This window comes from Mobula birostris, chromosome 5 (genome assembly GCF_030028105.1).
Source record: "Mobula birostris isolate sMobBir1 chromosome 5, sMobBir1.hap1, whole genome shotgun sequence".
NCBI lineage: Eukaryota > Metazoa > Chordata > Chondrichthyes > Myliobatiformes > Myliobatidae > Mobula > Mobula birostris.
The window spans coordinates 171,960,974-171,981,176 of NC_092374.1; the positions used below are offsets into that span (position 1 = coordinate 171,960,974).

Sequence of the window (20,203 nt, forward strand, 5' to 3'; positions counted from 1 at the left end):
CAATGTTGCCCAAAAGATTTCTTTAATTTTTGTTCTTTTAACTCTTTCTTACTGCCCTGTTTATTAAATAAATCGACAGGTCTTTTGTAGTCACAACATTTTCACCCATTAAGCACTCCAATGAGGCCTGCAGCCATTATTTTTTTTATGACAGATACACACATGCAACCAACATAGAGGTAAGAATGTGGCCAGACAATTCCAGGAGAACAGGGCAGGACGTGGCTCCAACCAACAAAATGAAGAGCAACCACAGAAGATCCAGTCTCATCTTTAAAATTGAAATATTTATTCCACAAAATGAAAAGTGGGAGATATCACTCCAATAGGCACAAATAAGTTTGTAGGACAATTAGTTCTTGAAAGTACCAATTAAACTTTTATGGAAAAATTAACTATGCATGAACAGGTCTTTGTTTTTAAATACAAAATCAGATCACTTGTTTGCACGCTTGAATTGGAAAACAAAAACTGTCCCACCTAGGACCTGGTAAAGTAATAATAACACGACCAAACCCCATGCTTTGATTACAGTCCTGGCGGATGGGTTGCTTGTCTCAGATACATTAATTCTAACTGGTGAAGATACAGGATGCTTTATGCGGGAATAATTTTGAGTGGTTTCTGGTTAATGTGGTAAGCCTATTGCCACAAAGCGCTGTAGAGAAATGGCTCCTCTTGACGCTCACCCTCCAACCGTCTGTACAGACTTTTTTTTTGGCAACTAACGTGCAAGATCAGCCACAATTTCATTTCTGACATTCCACACTCTGCAATGGAGCGATGTATTTGAGGGTTTTCTGCAAAACATGTGCATCAGCTGGCTCTATCCTCTTGTAGTAGTTCTTTTTAGTTTCTATTATTCCAAAGCCGAATTTTCTGTAGAATTCAATTGCTGATTCATTGCTGATCTGAACGTGCCTGGAAAGGTAAACACAGCATTAATGCTCATATTGCTTTTAGAAATAAATACATTTCAGTCAAAAGATGAATCATTAACTCCACATCAAGATACCTAACTCACCAGCACTAGTATCATGTGACTCAATTAATAGCCCTCTCGGTCAAAAGATTGTTAAATCAAGTTCCACTAAAGAAACTTAGACACAGAGCTCTATCAGTGCAGTACTCTCGCAACACTGTAGGAGGCCTCACCTGCCCTCTCAAATAGACAGATCTGAACAAGAGTATTCTGCTCCACATCCAAAAGCAACATTTATTCCTCAAAGCCTCAAATGTTTATTTCAAAACTATTTGAGCACAGCGAGCCACTAATAATATCTCTTGACGATACCTCCTTCCCACCCCATCTCCTGTAAAAACACTATTGCCTGTTCTCAGTTCTTTCGACTCCACTGCACCTGTTCCCAGGATGTGGCTTCCCTTTCCAGGACATCAGAGACCTCCTCCTTCAAAGAACAGGGTTTCCCTACCTCCACTATTGATGCTGCTCTCACCCGCATCTCCTCTATTTCCCGTACATCTATGCTAACCCCATCTTCCTGCTGCCTTTACAGTGACAGAGCTCCTCTTGTCCATATCTACCACCCTGAGTCTCCAACACATCATTCTCCACATTTTTCAACACCTCCAAAGGGATCCAACCAGACATATCTTTGCCACCCCCACCCCCCCATTCTCCACTTTTCACAGGGATCTCGCCTTCTGTAATTTTCTTTTCCATTCACCCCTCCCCACTAATCTCCTTCCCGGCACTTATCCTTGCAGGTGGCCTAAGTGCTCACTTGCCCGTTCACCTCCTGCCCCACCTCCATTCAGGGCACCAAACAGTCTTTTCAGGTGAAATAACTTTTCACCTGCAAATCCGCTGGGGTCATCTATTGAGACTGGTGCTCCCATATGGTCTTCTCTACATTGGTTAGACGCATAGTAAATTGGGAACCGCTTGGTCAAGCATCTCTTCTCCATCTGCCAAGAGCGTAACTTCCTGGTGGACAAACATTTTAATTCCCATTCCGACATGTCGGTCCATGGTCTCTTTTGCCAAGATGAGGCCACCTTCAGGGTGGAGGAGCAACACCTTATATTCCATCTAGGTAACCTTCAACTTGATGGTATGAACATCAATTTCTCCTTCCAATAATAAAATAAATCCTCCCCCTCCCCCCTTCTTCTATTCCCCACTCTGGCCTCTTAACTTTTCTCACCTGCCTATCACCTTCCCTGGGTCCCCTCCTCCTTTCCTTTCTCCTATGGTCCACTTTCCTCTCATGAAACAAAGAGCATAGAAACCTACAGCACATTACAGGCCCTTCGGACCACAATGTTGTTCCGACCATGTAACCTACTCTAGAAACTGCCCAGAATTTCCCTACTGCATAGCTATCTTTCTAAGCTCCATGTACCTATCTAAAAGTCTCTTAAAAGACCCTATTGTATTCGCCTCTACTACCATCACTGGCAGTGCATTCCACGCACCCACCACTGTGTGTGAAAAACTTACCTCTGACACTCCCCTTGTACCTATCCTTGTTCTTTAGCCCTTTACCTTTCCAACCCACCTGGCTTCACCCATCACCTTCTAGCCACCCTCCCTTCCCCTCCCTCCCACCTTTTTATTCTGGCATCTTCCTCTTCCCTTTACAGTCCTGAAGAAGGGTCTCAGCCCAAAACGTTGACTCCTTATGAATTTCCATGGATTCCACCTGACCTGCTGAGTTCTCCAGCAATTTTTGTATGCCACTAATTGACTGCTACCTTTCCTTCTGTAACTGTAATTGAAAAGTACTTCAAAAACCAAAAAAAAAAGGGTTGAAAATACTCAGAAGATCAGGCAGTATTCACAGGAAGAGATATACAGTAGCTTCAAAATTGCAGGTTAACATGTTTCACGGATATAAAAGTTATTGGCATGAATCTCAAAAAAACAGCACTTCATTTGCTGTTAAGCACTTTGGTAGCTTTGTCATCATGAATCTCTTAATTTAAAAGGAAGGTGCATGCACTGTGGGCAACTCTGGTTTTATGCCCATTCTGCCAATCCACAGTTGCCCCAAGTTCTGCTGAGCCTTCTGCATGCCTTTAATGGGTCACTTCAGAAAGCAATGGCAAGAGATGTCAATGAAAGATTGGGATTGGCCTGATCTGATAGAGATGGCACTTTTTTCCCCCATGAACATGGGGACCAGTTGGGTTTTTACCTCTACCCAGACCATTATTTCATAGTCTTCACTCCACCAAAGGTGGGCTGAAAAAGAAATTTGAAGAATCTTATAAATGAAAGAGTGATGAAAGAAACCAATTTAATAGTATGAAGCTTCTTATGATAGAAATGAAAAGGTTGATTCAAGATTCAAAAAACTTTATTGTCATTCTAACCGTACATCAGCTCTGCAGGGCAGAATGAGACAGCATTTCTCAGGAGCAGTGCAATCATAACATAACAAACGCAACACTAAATAATAAACATAACAATAAATAGTAAAACACAACAGCCACATGGCAGTTAAAATCAAGTTATAAGTGTCCAGTGCATGTTAAAAGTGTCCAAAGCAGAGTCAGGTAGAGCAGCTATTTAGCAGTCTGACTGCCTGTGGGAGCTCAGTTTTGATTAATACACTAGCCCTGAAAAACACTCAACTGTGGCACTGGGGTAAAATATACTTATAGTGTAATCTAGATAACAGAGTGAAATGAGGCACTATTTCCCAAAGAAAATCTCACTTGGCTTTGACTCCATTAACACATCAGTGTGAGCTTTAATGCAAATCTATATTAAGCAACACACACAAAATGCTGGAGGAACTCAATAAGCTAGGAAGCACCTATGGAAAAGAGTACAGTCGACATTTAAGACCAAGACCCTCTTGCTGAAGGGTCTCAGCCCAAAACATCGACTATACTCTTTTCCATAGATGCTGCCTGGACCGCTGAGTTCCCCCAGCATTTACGTGTGTTGCTTGGATTTCTATCCTCTGCAGATTTTCTTGTTTCCAATCTAAATTAAACTGGTCAGGCGTGAATACATCAGTACGTTGCTGCTCAGAGGTCACTTTTTCATTTTGGATCAGGATATAAAGATCTTGCAGGGCTTACTACAAGTTGCCTCAGATCATGTTAAGTGTTAGGGGATTCCCACAGCACACTTAATTGACACCTCCAACTGCAGTGTGGCCGCAAGCCATAGAATCAAACTTGAGGAAGAGATTGTGCCCTTGTTTATAGAAATGAAAGCTCCAATAGTAACAAGCTCTCCAAAATACCACCCCAGCCACTTCCCAGTTAAAAGCCCTCATTGCTTTGCTTCCCCTCCATCCCGAGTGTTGCAGAAGTGGATGCACTATATCTGCCTGATGCATGGTCAGGCAATTCAAAAAGTTTCTCTCTCCCACCCCCCCACCCCTCCCAAGTCAAAATCAAAGCAACCACACCCCCTTTCACCGGGCCAAAACGTTGGGATGATACAGGACAGTTGGTAGCCATTTGGTCTTTCAGATCCTTGCCAATCAACTTTCCAGCCCATTATTCACAGCTCTTGGCACATAGCTCAAGACAGCAGCATCACCCATCAGCAATTTCTGTCATCCAGGCCATGCCATCTTTCTGCTGCTACCGTCAGACAGGAGGTTACAGCAGCCTGAAGTCCCACGCCAACAAGTTCAGAAACAGATGCATTCCTACAGCTAACCCACATGTCCCTAATCCTATCTCAACAATGGAACTCTATGGACCACCTCTCGCACCGTCATGGTCTTACCTCTGATTGCTGGTATGTTATTTTTTATACTAATGTCTGGCTTTGAATAGATTTTATCTCTTCACTGTGTTATCAAATTTATGTGCATTTGTTCTGTGTGTTGTCTGAATCTAACTGCTTGTGACGCTACTGCAAGCAGGTTTTCCTTCGTTCCCACACCTCACCGTACTTGACCATATGACATGAAACCCAATTTAACAAGACCTATATGTGAAATAAAGGCTCTTACACAGATGGGCAAGTAAGTGATGCAAGCAAATAGGTGCATAAAGACGGTATTGAATTAAATTGAATTAACCTTATTTCTTACATCCTTCATATACATGAATAAAAATCTTTACATAGAAACATAGAAAATAGGTGCAGCAGTAGGCCATTCGGCTCTTTGAGCCTGCAACGCCATTCAGTATGATCATGGCTGATCATCCAACTCAGAACCCTGTACCAGCCTTCCCTCCATACCCCCTGGTCCCTTTAGCCACAAGGGCCATGTCTAACTCCCTCTTAAATATAGCCAATGAACTGGCCTCAACTGTTTCCTGTGGCAGAGAATTCCACAGATTCACCACTCTGTGTGTGAAGAAGTTCTTCCTCATCTCGGTCCTAAAAGGCTTCCCTTTTATCCTCAAACTGTGACCCCTCATTCTGGACTTCCCCAACATCAGGAACAATCTTCCTGCATCTAGCCTGTCCAATCCCTTTAGGATTTTATACGTTTCAATCAGATCCCCCCTCAATCTTCTAAATTCTAACGAGTATAAGCCTAGTTCATCCAGATTTCATCATATGAAAGTCCTGCCATCTCAGGAATCAATCTGGTGAACCTTCTTTGTACTCCCTCTATGGCAAGGATATCATTCCTCAGAATAGGGGACCAAAACTGCACACAATACTCCAGGTGTGGTCTCACCAAGGCCTTGTACAACTGCAGTAGTACCTCCCTGCTCCTGTACTCGAATCCTCTTGCTATAAATGCCAGCATACCATTCGCCTTTTTCACCGCCTGCTGTACCTGCATGCCCACTTTCAATGACTGGTGTATAATGACACCCAGGTCTCGTTGCACCTCCCCTTTTCCTAATTGGCCACCATTCAGATAATAATTACATTACATCTCCATCTAATTTATAATAATTTGTAATAGTATGTACAAGACAGTCAATATAGCATAGAAATACAATTGTATCAGCGTGAATTAATCAGTCTGATGGCCTGGTGGAAGAAGCTGTCCCGGGGTCTGTTGGTCCTGGCTTTTATGCTACAATACAGTTTCCCGGATGGTAGCAGCTGGAACAGTTTATGGTTGGGATGACTCAGGTCCCGAGTGATCCTTCGGGCATTTTGTACACATCCATCTCTGTACATGTCCTGAATAGTGGGAAGTTCACATTTACAGACGTCTGCACCACTCTCTGCAGAATCCTGCGATTGAGGGAAGTACAGTTCCCATACCAGGCAGTGATGCAGCCAGTCAAGATGCTCTCAATTGTAGAAAGATCTTTGGGTTTGGGGGCCCATACGAAAATTCTTCAACGGTCTGAGGTGAAAGAGGCACTGTTGTGCCTTTTCCACCACACAGCTGATACGTACAGACCACACGAGATCCTCTATGATGTGAATGTCCAGAAACTTAAAGCTGTTTACCCTCTCAACCCTAGATCCAATGATGTCAATAGCCTGTCTCCATTTCTCCTGTAGTCCACAACCAGCTCCACTGTTTTTGTGACATTGAGGGAGAAGTTGTTTTCTTGACACCATTGTTATCAGAGTGATGACTTCTTCTCTGTAAGCTGTCTCATTATTATTTGAGATAAGGCCAACCGATGTAGCATCATCAGCAAATTTAATTAGCAGATTGGAGCTGTGGGTAGCGACACAATCATGGGTATTCAGAGAGTAAAGAAGGGGGCTTAGGACACAGCCGTGGGGTACCCGTGTTGAGGGTCAGAGGGGCAGAGGTGAGGGAGCCTACTCTTAACATCCCGCCAGCAATCTGACAGGAAGGGTGAAGGCTGAGGTCTCTGAGCTTCTTGTCAAGTCTGGAGGGAATTATGGTGTTGAATGCTGAACTGTAGTCCAAGAACAGCATTCTCACATAAGCTTCCTTTTTCTCCAGATGTGTAAGGACTCTTTCCATTTCCATTGCGGCACAGCCTCAGGATGTTCCTTGTCTACTCTGAGGGGTAAATGGACCAGGGAATTCCAAGAATCAGTGGGGATATCACACTTGACAACTTTACTACATTCTAGGATCTTTTCCGGTACCTACCCAGTCATCTCTTTCCATAGCAGAGCTTGGAATGTCCCATTTTCAGAGCCTAGTTCTGGGAATGCACCTCAAGGCCCATGCTAAGGTGCCACCCAGACGGTCACGTAATTGAACATTGATTTCTCCAACATTTCAGAAATTTCTCCCCCCCCCCCCTTTCTCTTTCCATTCCCTATTCTGGTTACCCCCTCATACCTTCTCTTCTCAGCTGCTCACCACCTCCCTCTGGCTCCTGTCCTCTGTCGCTTTTTTTCCACGGTCCACTGTCCTCTTCCATTAGATTCCTTCTGCTTCACCCTTTATCTCTTCACCTACAGTGGCATGCAAAAGTTTGGGCACCCCTGGTCAAAATTTCTGTTACTGTGAACAGCTAAGCGAGTAAAAGATGACCTGATTTCCAAAAGGCATAAAGTTAAAGATGACACATTTCTTTAATATTTTAAGCAAGATTTCTCTATTTCCATCTTTTACGGTTTCAAAATAACAAGAAAGGAAAAGGGCCCGAAGCAAAAGTTTGCGCACCCTGCATGATCAGTACTTAATAACACCCTCTTTGGCAAGTATCACAGCTTGTAAACGCATTCTGTAGCCAGCTAAGAGTCTTTCAATTCTTAGTTGGGGGATTTTTGCCCATTCTTCCTTGCAAAAGGCTACTAGTTCTGTGAGATTCTTGGGCCGTCTTGCATGCATTGCTCTTTTGAGGTTTATCCACAGATTTTCCATGATGTTTTGGTCGGGGGACTGAAAGGGCCATGGCAAAACCTTCAGCTTGCGCCTCTTGCGGTAGTCCACTGTGGATTTCCAGGTGTGTTTAGGATCATTATCCTGTTGTAGAAGCCATCCTCTTTTCATCTTCAGCTTTTTTTTTTAAACAGACGGTGTGATGTTTGCTTCCAAAATTTGCTGGTATTTAATTGAATTCATTCTTCCCTCTACCAGTGAAATGTTCCCCATGCCACTGGCTACAACACAAGCCCCCATGCTTAACAGTTGGAGAGGTGTTCTTTTCATGAAATTCTGCACCCTTTTTTCTCCAAACATACCTTTGCTCATTGCAGGCAGAAAGTTCTATTTTAACTTCATCAGTCCACAGGACTTGTTTCCAAAATGCATCAGGCTTGTTTAGATGTTCCCTTGCAAACTTCTGATGCTGAATTTTGTGGTGAGGATTCAGAAAAGGTTTTCTTCTGATGACTCTTCCATGAAGGTCATATTTGTGCAGGTGTCACTGCACAGTAGAACAGTGCACCACCACTCCAGAGTCTGCTAAATCTTTTTATTTGCAGTCAAACAGGGGTTTTGATTTGCTTTTCTAGCAATCCTACCAACAGTTCTCTCGGAAAGTTTTCTTGGTCTTCTAGACCTCAACTTGACCTCCACCGTTCCTGTTAACTGCCACTTCTTAATTAAGTTACGAACTGAGGAAATGGTTACCTGAAAACGCTTCACTATCTTCTTATAGCCTTCTCCTGCTTTGTGGGCATCACTTATTTTAATTTTCAAAATGCTAGGCAGCTGCTCAGAGGAGCCCACGGCTGCTGATTGTTGGGACAAGGTTTGAGGAGTCAGGGTATCTATAAAGCTTTGAAATTTGCATCACCTGGCCTTTCCTAACGATGACTGTGAACAAGCCATAGCCCTAACAAGCTAATTAAGGTCCGAGACCTTGGTAAAAGTTATCTGACAGCTCAAATCTCTTGGGGTGCCCAAACTTTTGCATAGTGCTCCTTTCCTTTATTTCACTCTAAAATTGTACAAAAGAAAAATAATACACTACTCTTGCTTAAAATGTTGAAAAGAATGTTTCATCTTTAACCTTATGACTTTTGGAGATCAGTTCATCTTCTACTCACTTAACTATTCACAGTAACAGAAATTTTGACCGGGCTACCCAAACTTTTGCATGCCACTGCATCTCCTCCCCAGATTTTAACTTCATCACCCTTCCCCCCACTTACCTACCCCCAGCTGGTGTCACCTATCACCAGCCAGCTTGTACTCCTCCCTCTCTGCTTACTCTAGCTTCTACCCCTTTCCTTGCCATACCTGATGAAGGGTCTCAGTCCCAAGTGTTGACTGTTCATTCTCCTCCATAGATGCTGCCTGACTTGCTGAGTTCCTCCAGCAGTTTGTGTGTAATTCTCCAAATTATCTAGGAGAATAATTGTCTAGGAGAACCAATTTCTGTATCTTCTCACAGGCCAACATTCCTAACTCAGTTAGCTCCTTTGGACTGGTACATTGCTACAATCCACGAGACTGCTTTTGGCTATATGAACAATACAAATACCCATACACTACTCAGGGTGGCGTGGTAGTATAATGACTTGTGTAACAGTTTATAGCACCAGTGATCGGGTTCAATTCCTACCATCGTCAGTAAGGAGTTGGTACATTCTCTGCATGACCGCATGGTGCTACTATTTTCTCCCATGTTTCAAAGACATGCCGATTAGTAAGGAGTTAGCAAGCTGTCGGCACGATATGCTGGTGCCAGAAAAATGGTGGCACTTTAGGGCTGTTCACGGTGTCGGTTGTTGATGCAAACGACGCATTTCACTGTGACAAATAAAGCCAGTCTTTGTAATTGCACAACTTTCCCATAATTGATCATTTGCTCTATAACTGATCTACTAAAACCAAGATATCCTGCAAAGTTCCAAACTTTGTGCCAGAAAATAAAATTACATTTTAACTTTATTAAAGCAAAGCACAAACACCATAAATATTATAAATATAAAAACCTTGACTCTCAAATTTCATAATGGAAGAATGCAACAAGTATTTCTTAATGCTAGCAGCCACTAAATTGACATATTCTGAGTCTGCAATAGCAATACTTTCTGAATTGTTAATACCCTCATCTAATCTTAAGTGAACTTAACGCATGCTGGAAATGAACTGGGCTTAAAGAATACAGAAGATACTCACAGATAAATATTGTCAAAGGTCCCATCCTTTTCACAGATGTTTAACACATGATTCAGCATTTTGGTTCCTAAATAAAAGAAAAGGAAGTTATGTGAAGCATAGCTCACATGTTTTGGAATCATAAGCAGCCAGTAACCCAACAGGTTACCTTCCAGAACCAAGTGTAGGGAATACTGGTGGAGTACCATAGGAGATTGAACTTCTGCACTTGGTGCATTCCGGGTAAAAGCTAATGGGCATAAAGATGCTGATTGTCTAACTGCTATGGTGTCAAACGTCACAAAAACATTTCATTTGTTACATAATGAGTAACACCTGCCATTCAAGCTAGTCTACACTCCATTGAAATTGTATCTTTGCAGCTATAAGAGTGAACTGTGAAGACTGGGAACCTCTGGGCGCTCCTCACCTTCTAATACACAAGGTAATATTTATGGCAGTGACTAGTGGGGTACCGCAATGCTCAGTGCTGGGACCCCAGTTGTTTACAATATATATTAATGACTTAGACGAGGGAATTAAATGCAGCATCTCCAAGTTTGCGGATGACACGAAGCTGGGTGGCAGTGTTAGCTGTGAGGAGGATGCTAAGAGGATGCAGGGTGACTTGGATAGGTTAGGTGAGTGGGCAAATTCATGGCAGATGCAATTTAATGTGGATAAATGTGACGTTATCCACTTTGGTGGCAAGAACAGGAAAACAGATTATTATCTGAATGGTGGCCGATTAGGAAAAGGGGAGGTGCAACGAGACCTGGGTGTCATTGTACACCAGTCATTGAAAGTGGGCATGCAGGTACAGCAGGCAGTGAAAAAGGCGAATGGTATGCTGGCATTCATAGCAAGAGGATTCGAGTACAGGAGCAGGGAGGTACTACTGCAGTTGTACAAGGCCTTGGTGAAACCACACCTGGAGTATTGTGTGCAGTTTTGGTCCCCTAATCTGAGGAAAGACATTCTTGCCATAGTGGGAGTACAAAGAAGGTTCACCAGATTGATTCCTGGGATGGCAGGACTTTCATATGATGAAAGACTGGATCGACTAGGCTTATACTCTCTGGAATTTAGAAGATTGAGGGGGGATCTTATTGAAATGTATAAAATTCTAAAGGGATTGGACAGGCTAGAAGCAGGAAGATTGTTCCCAATGTTGGGAAAGTCCAGAATGAGGGGTCACAGTTTGAGGATAAAAGGGAAGCCTTTTAGGACCGAGATGAGGAAAAACTTCTTCACACAGAGAGTGCTGAATCTGTGGAATTCTCTGCCACAGGAAACAGTTGAGGCCAGTTCATTGGCTATATTAAGAGGGGGTTAGATATAGTCCTTGTGGCTAAAGGGATCGGGGGTATGGAGAGAAAGCAGGTACAGGGTTCTGAGTTGGATGATCAGCCATGATCATACTGAATGGCGGTGCAGGCTCGAAGGGCTGAATGGCCTACTCCTGCACCTATTTTCTATGTTTCTGTTTTTCTAATTCAGCAAAACAACTTAAAGTTGGAAATATACCAGTTGTTAATATCAAGCAGACTATGTTTTTCTCTTATTAGAAGCTGTAACCAGAAATTTAAAATGCCATGACAAAGCAGTTTGCCAGGTTATCATTAGCACAATTTAAGATTTCGTCATTCAATGTGAAACAGCGTCATAAGCACCTTGTTAGTGTTAGCAAGATATGTAAAACTTCCTCCTCTCCATGGAATCTGTCTACCTTGGTAGAGCAGCCAACATAATCAAAGACCTCAACCACCCTATACATTCTCTCTTCACCCCCCCACCCCCGTGGGCAGACAATACAAAAACATAAAAGCACCTCCACCAGGCTCAAGGATAGCCTGTATTCCACTGTTACAAGACAATTGAATGGTTCCCTAGTACAACAAGGTGGGATCATAACCTTGCAATCTACCTTATGGGCCTTTGCACCTTGTTGTGCACCTGCACTGCACCTTCTCTATAAATATAACACCATATTCTGCAATGTTATTGTTCTCCCTTAAGGCTGATTTATACTTCTGTGTCAAATGGACACCGTAACCTACGCAAGTGGCCTACGCGTGTTGTGAGCATTTATACTTGTGCGTTGGTGTGTCTGCGTCGCTCGGCAATTCGAGCACGTCGCACATGCGCACACACCTGCCCATGCAAGGCTTCATGGTCATAGCAGTCTTTCTCAGGGTAAACAATTTTTAAGCGAGCATCTTTTGTTGTAAAAGCAAAATGCGTCCTCCATAATTTCAGAGGTCTATAAAGCTTTATGGAAAGCATTGCAGCCAGAGTTCCTTCCCTGCCCTTCAGTCGCCCAACGGGAAGCTATTGCAGCGTAGGAGGAAATATGGTGCTACCGAGCGGACCAATCACAGTTGTTGCGGTCTGCGTTGCCACGATGCGTAGTTACATTTTGGGAGAGGTGTGCGTCAGGCTACGGCATAGGGATCCGCGTAGCCTCTGCATTGGGTTTGCGGCGACACCGTACCTACATCGTCAATTTGATGCAGAAATATAAAAAAGCCTTTATACTAACTCAATAACTGTTGGAAAGAATTATTTATATGGATGGCATTTTTCATTGTACATCGATAAATGTAACAATAAACCAATTTAAATATAGTTTTAAAGCAATACTTGAAGTCAGTTCAATTCCAAAGCAGCACAAATGGCCCCAATACGGTTTTAAAACAGCTCCAATCCAAAATGCATTTCACTTCAAGATTAATTTTTTAGTTCACAATAGTAAAATTAGAAAGTTCAATCTCTACTGACAATAGGGTGAGTACATTCTAGAGTTAAAAGAACTCAAGTACATTTGATAAATATTATTCTTCAGCAAGCAAATTTAAAGGAACATTGGAGCACAAAGGGGAGATCTTTTGGCTCCAAAAGTTTTTCTGCCAATTGAATCACCGTTGCCCTGAATGTGAACTCTATATAAATAACCTAATTCTTTCCCCTCTAATTCTCTCACCCATACAATAAAATCCAGTCCTGATCCCAAAACATCGATAATTCTTTCCAGTCAAACACAGTTGCTGCTCACCCAAGATCCCCCAGCAGATTGCTGCTCCAAATTCCAGCATCTGCAATCACTGTTTAAGTAAATTCCAGCTTTTAATGCACCTTTAAGGACTGCAAACTCATACCCAGGAAAGAAAACTAACCATGTCTTCACACTGTGATATTAGTCAGTAACTGAGAACTCGGACTAGTGCAATATCCCCCTAACAGCTTACCTATTCCTAGTCTCCGGTATGGTGCCAGGCATCCCAAGGTCATGATGTACAATCGTTTCTGGTTTTGCGAATGATCCACTCGACAACACACTGCACCCACTGCAATGTCATTGAAATATGCTGCAAGGCAAAGTGCCATTCAAATTTTTAAAATATTTCCACACACACTATAAAAAATACACAAAATCCCTAAAAAATTACCCCAAAAGCAAATTTTGTAAACCTGTTCCACTTTACAGAGACTAAAATCTGTATCAAGGATTAACTACCTCTTATTACATATCAAATTTTTATAAATTCCAAGTTTTCCCCACTTAGTTTGATCCATTTGACTATTGTTTTTGCCTCGCATCTCTCCCAAGGATTAAGTAATGAGGACTGTCAGTGGGAATTCCAAATCTTAATTAGTATGTAGGACCACTCTTCAAAACCCCAGATCTTGTAAAATCTCTTTCCAAGAAAATATGTTCTTTATTCAATCTCATAGGAGTCCATCTCTACATCAGAGCCAGAAATGCTGTGAAGTCCACTGCTAAGGCAGGATAAATCAGGAAAGTTGTTGAGAAAAGTGTGCAAATAAATTAGTATTCAAATTACTACAGAAAAGAATTTTGATGATACAGATGAAAAGGACAGTTTCCACTGGCCAAGGGGCTAGAAATCGGAGGACATAGATCTAAAGTGATTAGCAAAAGAACTTATGGGGGAAATTAAGAATGCTTTCACAGGGAGTCCAGTATTGAAACAGCTGAAACAGGGTTCACTGGATTTTAAGACAATTGGACACATACGAAGAGCCATATGTCATCATTATAAGGAAAGAAGAGAATGTAATGGGATTGATTGGGGAGCTCTTTCGCAATTTGAGACAGACACAATGGGCCAAATAGTTTCCTGTACATTTTTATTCCAAATCATAAATGGAAGAAATAGATACTATTACTAGCAGGTCGGTTTATAAGAGGAACCACTTCCATAGGAAAAAGCTTGAAGTTCAAGTAAATTTATTATCAAAGTATGTACAGTATGTCACCATATACAACCCTAAGATTTATTTTCTTGCAGGGATTCAGTTCAAAGTAAAATTGATTATTGAAGTACATACATGTCACATATACAACCCTGAGATTCATTTTCTTGTGGGCATATTCAGTAAATCCACAACAGAATAACCATAATAGAATCAATGAAAGAACACACCAACTTAGGCGCTCAGTGTGCTAAAGACAACAAACTGTGCAGTAAGTATCAATGACAGGACTTGAAAGCAAGTCCATAGCTTGTGAGAACATTTCAATGATAGGGCAAGTGAAGTTGAGTGAAGTTATCCCCTTTGGTTCAAATTCTTGAATGTTCAGGGAGTAATAACTGAACTTGAACCTAATGGCGTGGGACCCAAGGCTCTCTACCTCCTTCCCGATGGCAGCAGCAAGAAGAAAGAGCATAACCTGGTTGGTGGGAATCCTTAATAATGCAATGTTATTTTCTTGTGGTCGTGCTCCTTTTAGATGTGCTCAATGGTGAGGATGGCTTTTTCTGTGATTGAGTGGGCTGTATCGTCCATTTTTTGCAGGCTTTTCCATTCTTGGTGTTTCCAAAGTTTGTCAAAGTTTTCTTTCCTTCCTCCTTTAATCAATAAAAACTCCTTTTGGATCTTGCACTTAGATGAAGAACTTTTCATACCAGGAATACTGTATAATTCCACAAGCTTCTGCTGCCCCACAGAAAGTTCGTAATCCGTAAACTCACTTATACTGCTGAAGTGTTCAAGGTCCTGCTGTTAGAATTCCAGAACACAGCAGGACAGGAATCTATTTGCAGTCACTGCATGGAAATGTATAGCTTCAACCTGTAAGTTCTCGCTCTTTAGGGCTTTTCCGCAGATTTACAGTGTTTTGCAGTTACTCATTTCTTTCAATGCAATTGAGTTTCTATCGATTACAGGTGACTGCTGAATTATGGCTGTACAGACAATGGATCTATCCTTACAAATTTGCAAAAAAAAAATGTAAATCCAGCTCATGCTACTTCACATAGGCACAGACGACACAGATTCAGAAAAATCGCAATACAGACCATTTTCAAGTCACACAGGGATTGTCTGTTCTGCATCCCAATTAGAATGCTCACACAGACTGTGATTTTGTAACTGTTTGTAGAGTGAGGAGCCCAGAAGCATTTGAGCAAATTGAAGTAAACTGTTCTGATAAAAAGCAGAGAAGAGGAAAAATTACAGAGGATGAAAAGGCAGAGTTATCTCTTGAAAAGAAAAATCTAAAAGCAGTTGAAATTATGAAAGGTATTGACTAGGTAGTTACTTGAAAAATGCTTCTTCTTAAGCTGTAAAGAGCAAAATTGGAAATCAGGAGAAATCGTGGCAGAAAGAGTGAGAATATGGAGCCCATTACCAGTTATCGTTGAAGCAACTGACACAGATACAGTAGGTTCATAGGGAAGTTGGACAGCTACAAGAGAAAGAGGAATATGAGGTTGTGATTGATATGAGAAGGTGGAAGTAGAAATAACTGCTGGTATAGGTTGTGCACTAGCTACAATTCTACATGAAAAAGTCTAGAATGGCAACATCTGGGGAGAGGGAAGGGAGAAATACAAGGTGATAGGTGAAATCAGGAGGGGGAATGATGAAGTAAAGAGCCGGGAGGTTGATTGGTGAATGAGATACAGGCCTGGAGAAGGGGGAATCTGATAGGAGAGGACAGAAGGTCATGGAAGAAAGAAAAGGAGGGAGGAGCACCAGAGGGAGGTGATGGAGATATGGTGAGAGAGGATAAAGGGGGATGGGGAGGTGAGGGGAGCCCATGACAGAAGTTCGAGAAATTGGGTTGGCAGCTACCCAGACAGAACTTAGGGTGGGGGTTGTTCCTCCAACCTGAATATGGCCTCATCACAATCTGATAGAAGTGTATAAGATGAAGACCACGTGGATAACCAGAGGCTTTTTCCCCCAGGGCTGAAATGGCTAAAGAGGGGACATAGCTTTAAGGTGCAATGTGGGGGTGTCAGAGGTAAGTTTTTCCACAGAGTGTGGTGGGTGTGTGGAATGCACTGCCAGCAGGTCTTTTAAGAGACTTAGATAGGGCATTGGCTCTTAGAAAAATAGAGGGCTATGTGATAGGGAAATTCTAGGCAGTTTCTAGAGTAGGTTAGAAGGCTAGCACAACATCGTGGGCCAAACAGCCTGTAATGTGCTGTAGATTTCTATATTCTATTTCACGTGCCTAGAATCGTCTCTTAAAACCACATAAGATGCACGTGGGCAAACCATTCAGGTATCGGAGCTATAACCATAACTCCCATTTCTGAAGCATCCAGATCAGCCACTAGAGCAGGGGTTTCCAATCCGTTTTATGCCATAGACCAAGGTCATTAAGCAACGAGTTCGTGGATCACAGGTTGAGAACCCCTGACCTAGAGAGATTAAATGAGTTGGGTTTGGGATCTCACAATGTTCACATTTGAGGCTAATATGCCATGGAGAAGTACCTCACAGACACAAGGCTGAAAACCAGAATCTCTTTTCACTATCAGTTAAACATTTAAAATAAACTGCTCAAGAACAAAATGTTCAAAAGTTCCCAATTTGTAGAGAATATTGAACTAGCGTTCTTATACCTACAGCTACAAAAACAAGCTGAGTTTTTTAGATTTGTAAACTAAGAGTTGATGCAAAGTGGCATCCAGTTATTTAAGTTTTAACCATGCGTCCACACATGATCACACTGCCCAACTTTTCCTATGCTACATCAACGACTGCATTGGTGCTGTTTCCTGCACCCATGCTGAGCTTGTCGACTTCATCAACAACTTCCACCCTGCCCTCAAATTTACCTGGTACATTTCCAACACCTCCCTCCACTTTTTCGATCTGTCTCTCTCGGGAGACAGTTTATCTACTGATATCTTTTATAATCCCATTAATTCCCACAGCTACCTGGACTATACCTCTTCCCATCCTCACTTGTAAAAATGTCACCCTTTTCTCAGTTCCTCCGCCATATCTGCACTCAAGGGTGAGGCTTTTCATTCAATAATTGAGATATCCTCCTTCTTCAAAGAAAGCTTTCCTTCCTCCACCATCAATGCTGCCCTCACCTGCACCTCTTCCATTTCACGCACATCTGCCCTCACCCCATCCTCCTGCCACACCAGGAATAGGGTTCCTCCCATCCTCATTTACCGCCTCACCAGCCTCCACGTCCAGCACATAACTCTGCATAATTCCCACCATCTCCAATGGGATCCCACCACCAAGAACATCTTTCCCTCCCTCTCCCCCCCCCCCACTTACAGCAAGGATCGCTCCCTTCGCGAGTCCCTTGCCTTTTCATCCTTCTTCACTCATCTCCCTCCTCATGCTTATCCTTACAAGTGGAACAATTATTCAGGGCCCCAAATAGTTCTTCCAGGTGAAGCAATATTTCACCTGTGAAGTATGTTGGGGTCATCTACTGTACCCAGTGCGGCTTCCTGTATATTGGTGAGATCTGACGTAGACTGGGAGCAGGATCACCCATTTCAATTATACTTCCCATTCCTATTCAGACATGTCAATCCATGACCTCTTCTACTGTTGTGATGAGGCCACACTCAGGTTGGAGGAGCAAATCCTTGTATTCTGTCTGGGTACTGATGGCATGAACATTGATTTCTTGAACTTCTGGTAAATGTCCCCCTACCCCACCCCCGCTCTTCAGCATTCCCGTTTCCCTCTCTCACCTCATCTCCTTACCTGTCCGCCACCTCCCTCTGGTGCTCGTCCCCTTCCATTTCTTTGATCTTCTGTCCTCTATCAGATTCCCCCTTCTCCAGCCCTTTATCTCTTTTACCAATCAACTTCCCAGCTCTTTATTTCACCTCTCCCCCTCCCAGTGTCACCTATCACCTACCACCTTGTACTACTTCCTCCCCTCCCCCCACCTTATTGCTGTGACTTCTCATCTTTTTTCTAGTCCTGATGAGGGGTCGCGGCCCGAAACATTAACTGTTTACTCTTTTCCTTAGGTGCTGCCTGGCTGTGCTGAGACCCTCCAGTATCTTGTGTGTGTTGCTTTAGATTTCCAGCATCTACAGATTTTTCTTGTGTCTGTAAGTTTATGTAGCCTTTTAGGTCTCAAAGATATTTTTGTACTAAGTTCCAGAAGCTATAATGGATTACACTAATAGTACTTATCTTTCTGTTACTGCTTTTAGTCAAGCCGAGATACTTGCAATCCCATTACTGGTGGAATCAGCCCCATGCTTTTACCACTGACATATCAGACTCACAAAGTGTACACAAGCTTGTGGCCTGGTTACAGCCCATGCTTAAGCTTTTACTTTCGAAAGTGATGCATTAAAAAAGGGACTCAATCCAAATGGACCATGCAACTGTTTCAGTAAGGCTCTTTCCATCCCTTCACTGATCCCCAAGGAATAAATGCGGCCTTTCAGTTTCCAACAGTAGCCAGTTTTCACGGTTCACTTTTGCTATTCTTTGCAACAAACTTACTTACCTTCACAAGATAAGCAGCAAATCTGACTTCAAGAAAACACAAGTTAAATATCTTACAGAAACAGAGCCTTTGCTAAACCTATACAATGTAATCTGGATTCCATCTCTGGTATACATGTAACATAACTGCAAGTATTCAGAAGTTGAAAGGTCTACCACTTGTGGTAGAAACTTGGGCAGCAAACTCACTTCTGCAAATGAAAGTGGTTAAATGCCAAGTGCCCACAAAATGGATCCTTTCAAATTTCAGCTGAATGCATGACAGCAATGTAATTGATTTTTGTTTCTGGCGCTGAAAGAAAATGAAAGGATTAATCATATTTGCTGTACCAGATTCCAAAACAAAGATTTTCTGGAGGGGTTTTTGAACACAAGCAGACACTCCCCAAATTGTCCTGCATTGCTTTACCTTCAAGAATTCAGTTTAGCATAGCCCACCACTGTCTTCTTCCCCACCCCCTCATTCCTGAGACAGAATTGTTAACCATCACTCTGATGTTAAGTTTTTCTATACTGTGGATCTCTCCAAAATATTACTGAAACCTAGGGAACTCTGCCTCTTGTTCCCCAATTCTGCAAAATAATATCTTATGAGGTGAATAATTTATCTGTGTATATGGATAAATGGATAATTGATCAATCAGTTACTCAACTGAACATAGTAGCAGCAGAAAATATAATGCTATCAAAATATTCCCATGCAAAATATTAGCAAATTGTCTACAAGGCATTTAAACATGATTAACAAAAGTAGAAGCAAAAAAAAAAGTACCTAATTTCGCAAGTTCGCCAACCTCCAGTACATCCTTGTAGAATTTGTCATTGTAACTTACAGGGAAGATTACTTGGTTTAACCGTTTCAGCTGTTTGATGTTGTGTGGAGTAACATCTCCAAGCTCAATCCGGCTACTGAAACAAAACAAAGACATTATATTTAACTGCACTTAGAGTGCTATAGAGATCAAACATTAAGCACAGCACGGAAGGAGGCCGTTCGGCCATGCAGATCTGCAAGGTCGTGCCAGTTACTCCCACTCCAACCTATATTGAAAAGGTGCTGCTGTGTATCATTTGGTTAACTGCCAGTTACCTTAAAACTGCCCTCTAGTTACTATAGTTACCACACCTCCTGCCACTGAGAAGTGTTTCCTCATTTACTCAGTCAATTGTTTGGGGCTCAGAATTATTCAGGTTTTGACCCATCGCTACTTGGTTGTTTCAGGGGTTCGGTGGCGGGGAGTATACCCCTCAACAGTGGTGTGGGAAGGTGAACCAACGGTTTGCCACCTGGGTGGCCAAAGTATGGATATCTAGAGACCATAAGGGAAACGTACGGAAAGGATTGAGAGACTTGAATGGTTTATTGTACATAATTTTATTTTTGAATAAAGTATACTTCTTAATTTAAAAAAATTACTTTCCACAATGCCAGTGTCTTCTTTCAGGTTTATAAAGTCAGCTTGAATTGGAAAAATATAACATTTAAATTAAAAAAATTTAAAAACTGAAAAATAGGTCCTTAGTCATTTTTTTTTACTCTTATAGAG

General features: G+C 42.1%; 1 protein-coding gene across 5 annotated transcripts in view; it reads right to left on the minus strand.

The window, feature by feature from the left end:
- Positions 1-260: 260 nt before the first annotated feature.
- The window catches only part of naa50 (N-alpha-acetyltransferase 50, NatE catalytic subunit), a 42,460-nt gene continuing 22,517 nt past the window's right edge, over positions 261-20,203 (minus strand). For 2 of the 5 annotated variants that reach the window (XM_072258869.1, XM_072258871.1), the window contains 5 exons: positions 19,429-19,562; positions 13,145-13,264; positions 9,918-9,984; positions 2,573-2,732; positions 836-921 (listed from right to left, as the gene is read on the minus strand). In XM_072258869.1, the coding sequence (XP_072114970.1) occupies positions 901-921; positions 2,573-2,732; positions 9,918-9,984; positions 13,145-13,264; positions 19,429-19,562 (502 nt within the window). In that variant the 3' untranslated portion in view covers positions 836-900. Of the gene's footprint in view, positions 922-2,572; positions 2,733-9,917; positions 9,985-13,144; positions 13,265-19,428; positions 19,566-20,203 lie in introns of all 5 variants that reach the window. The other 3 variants (XM_072258868.1, XM_072258870.1, XM_072258867.1) reach the window with 2 other exon arrangements.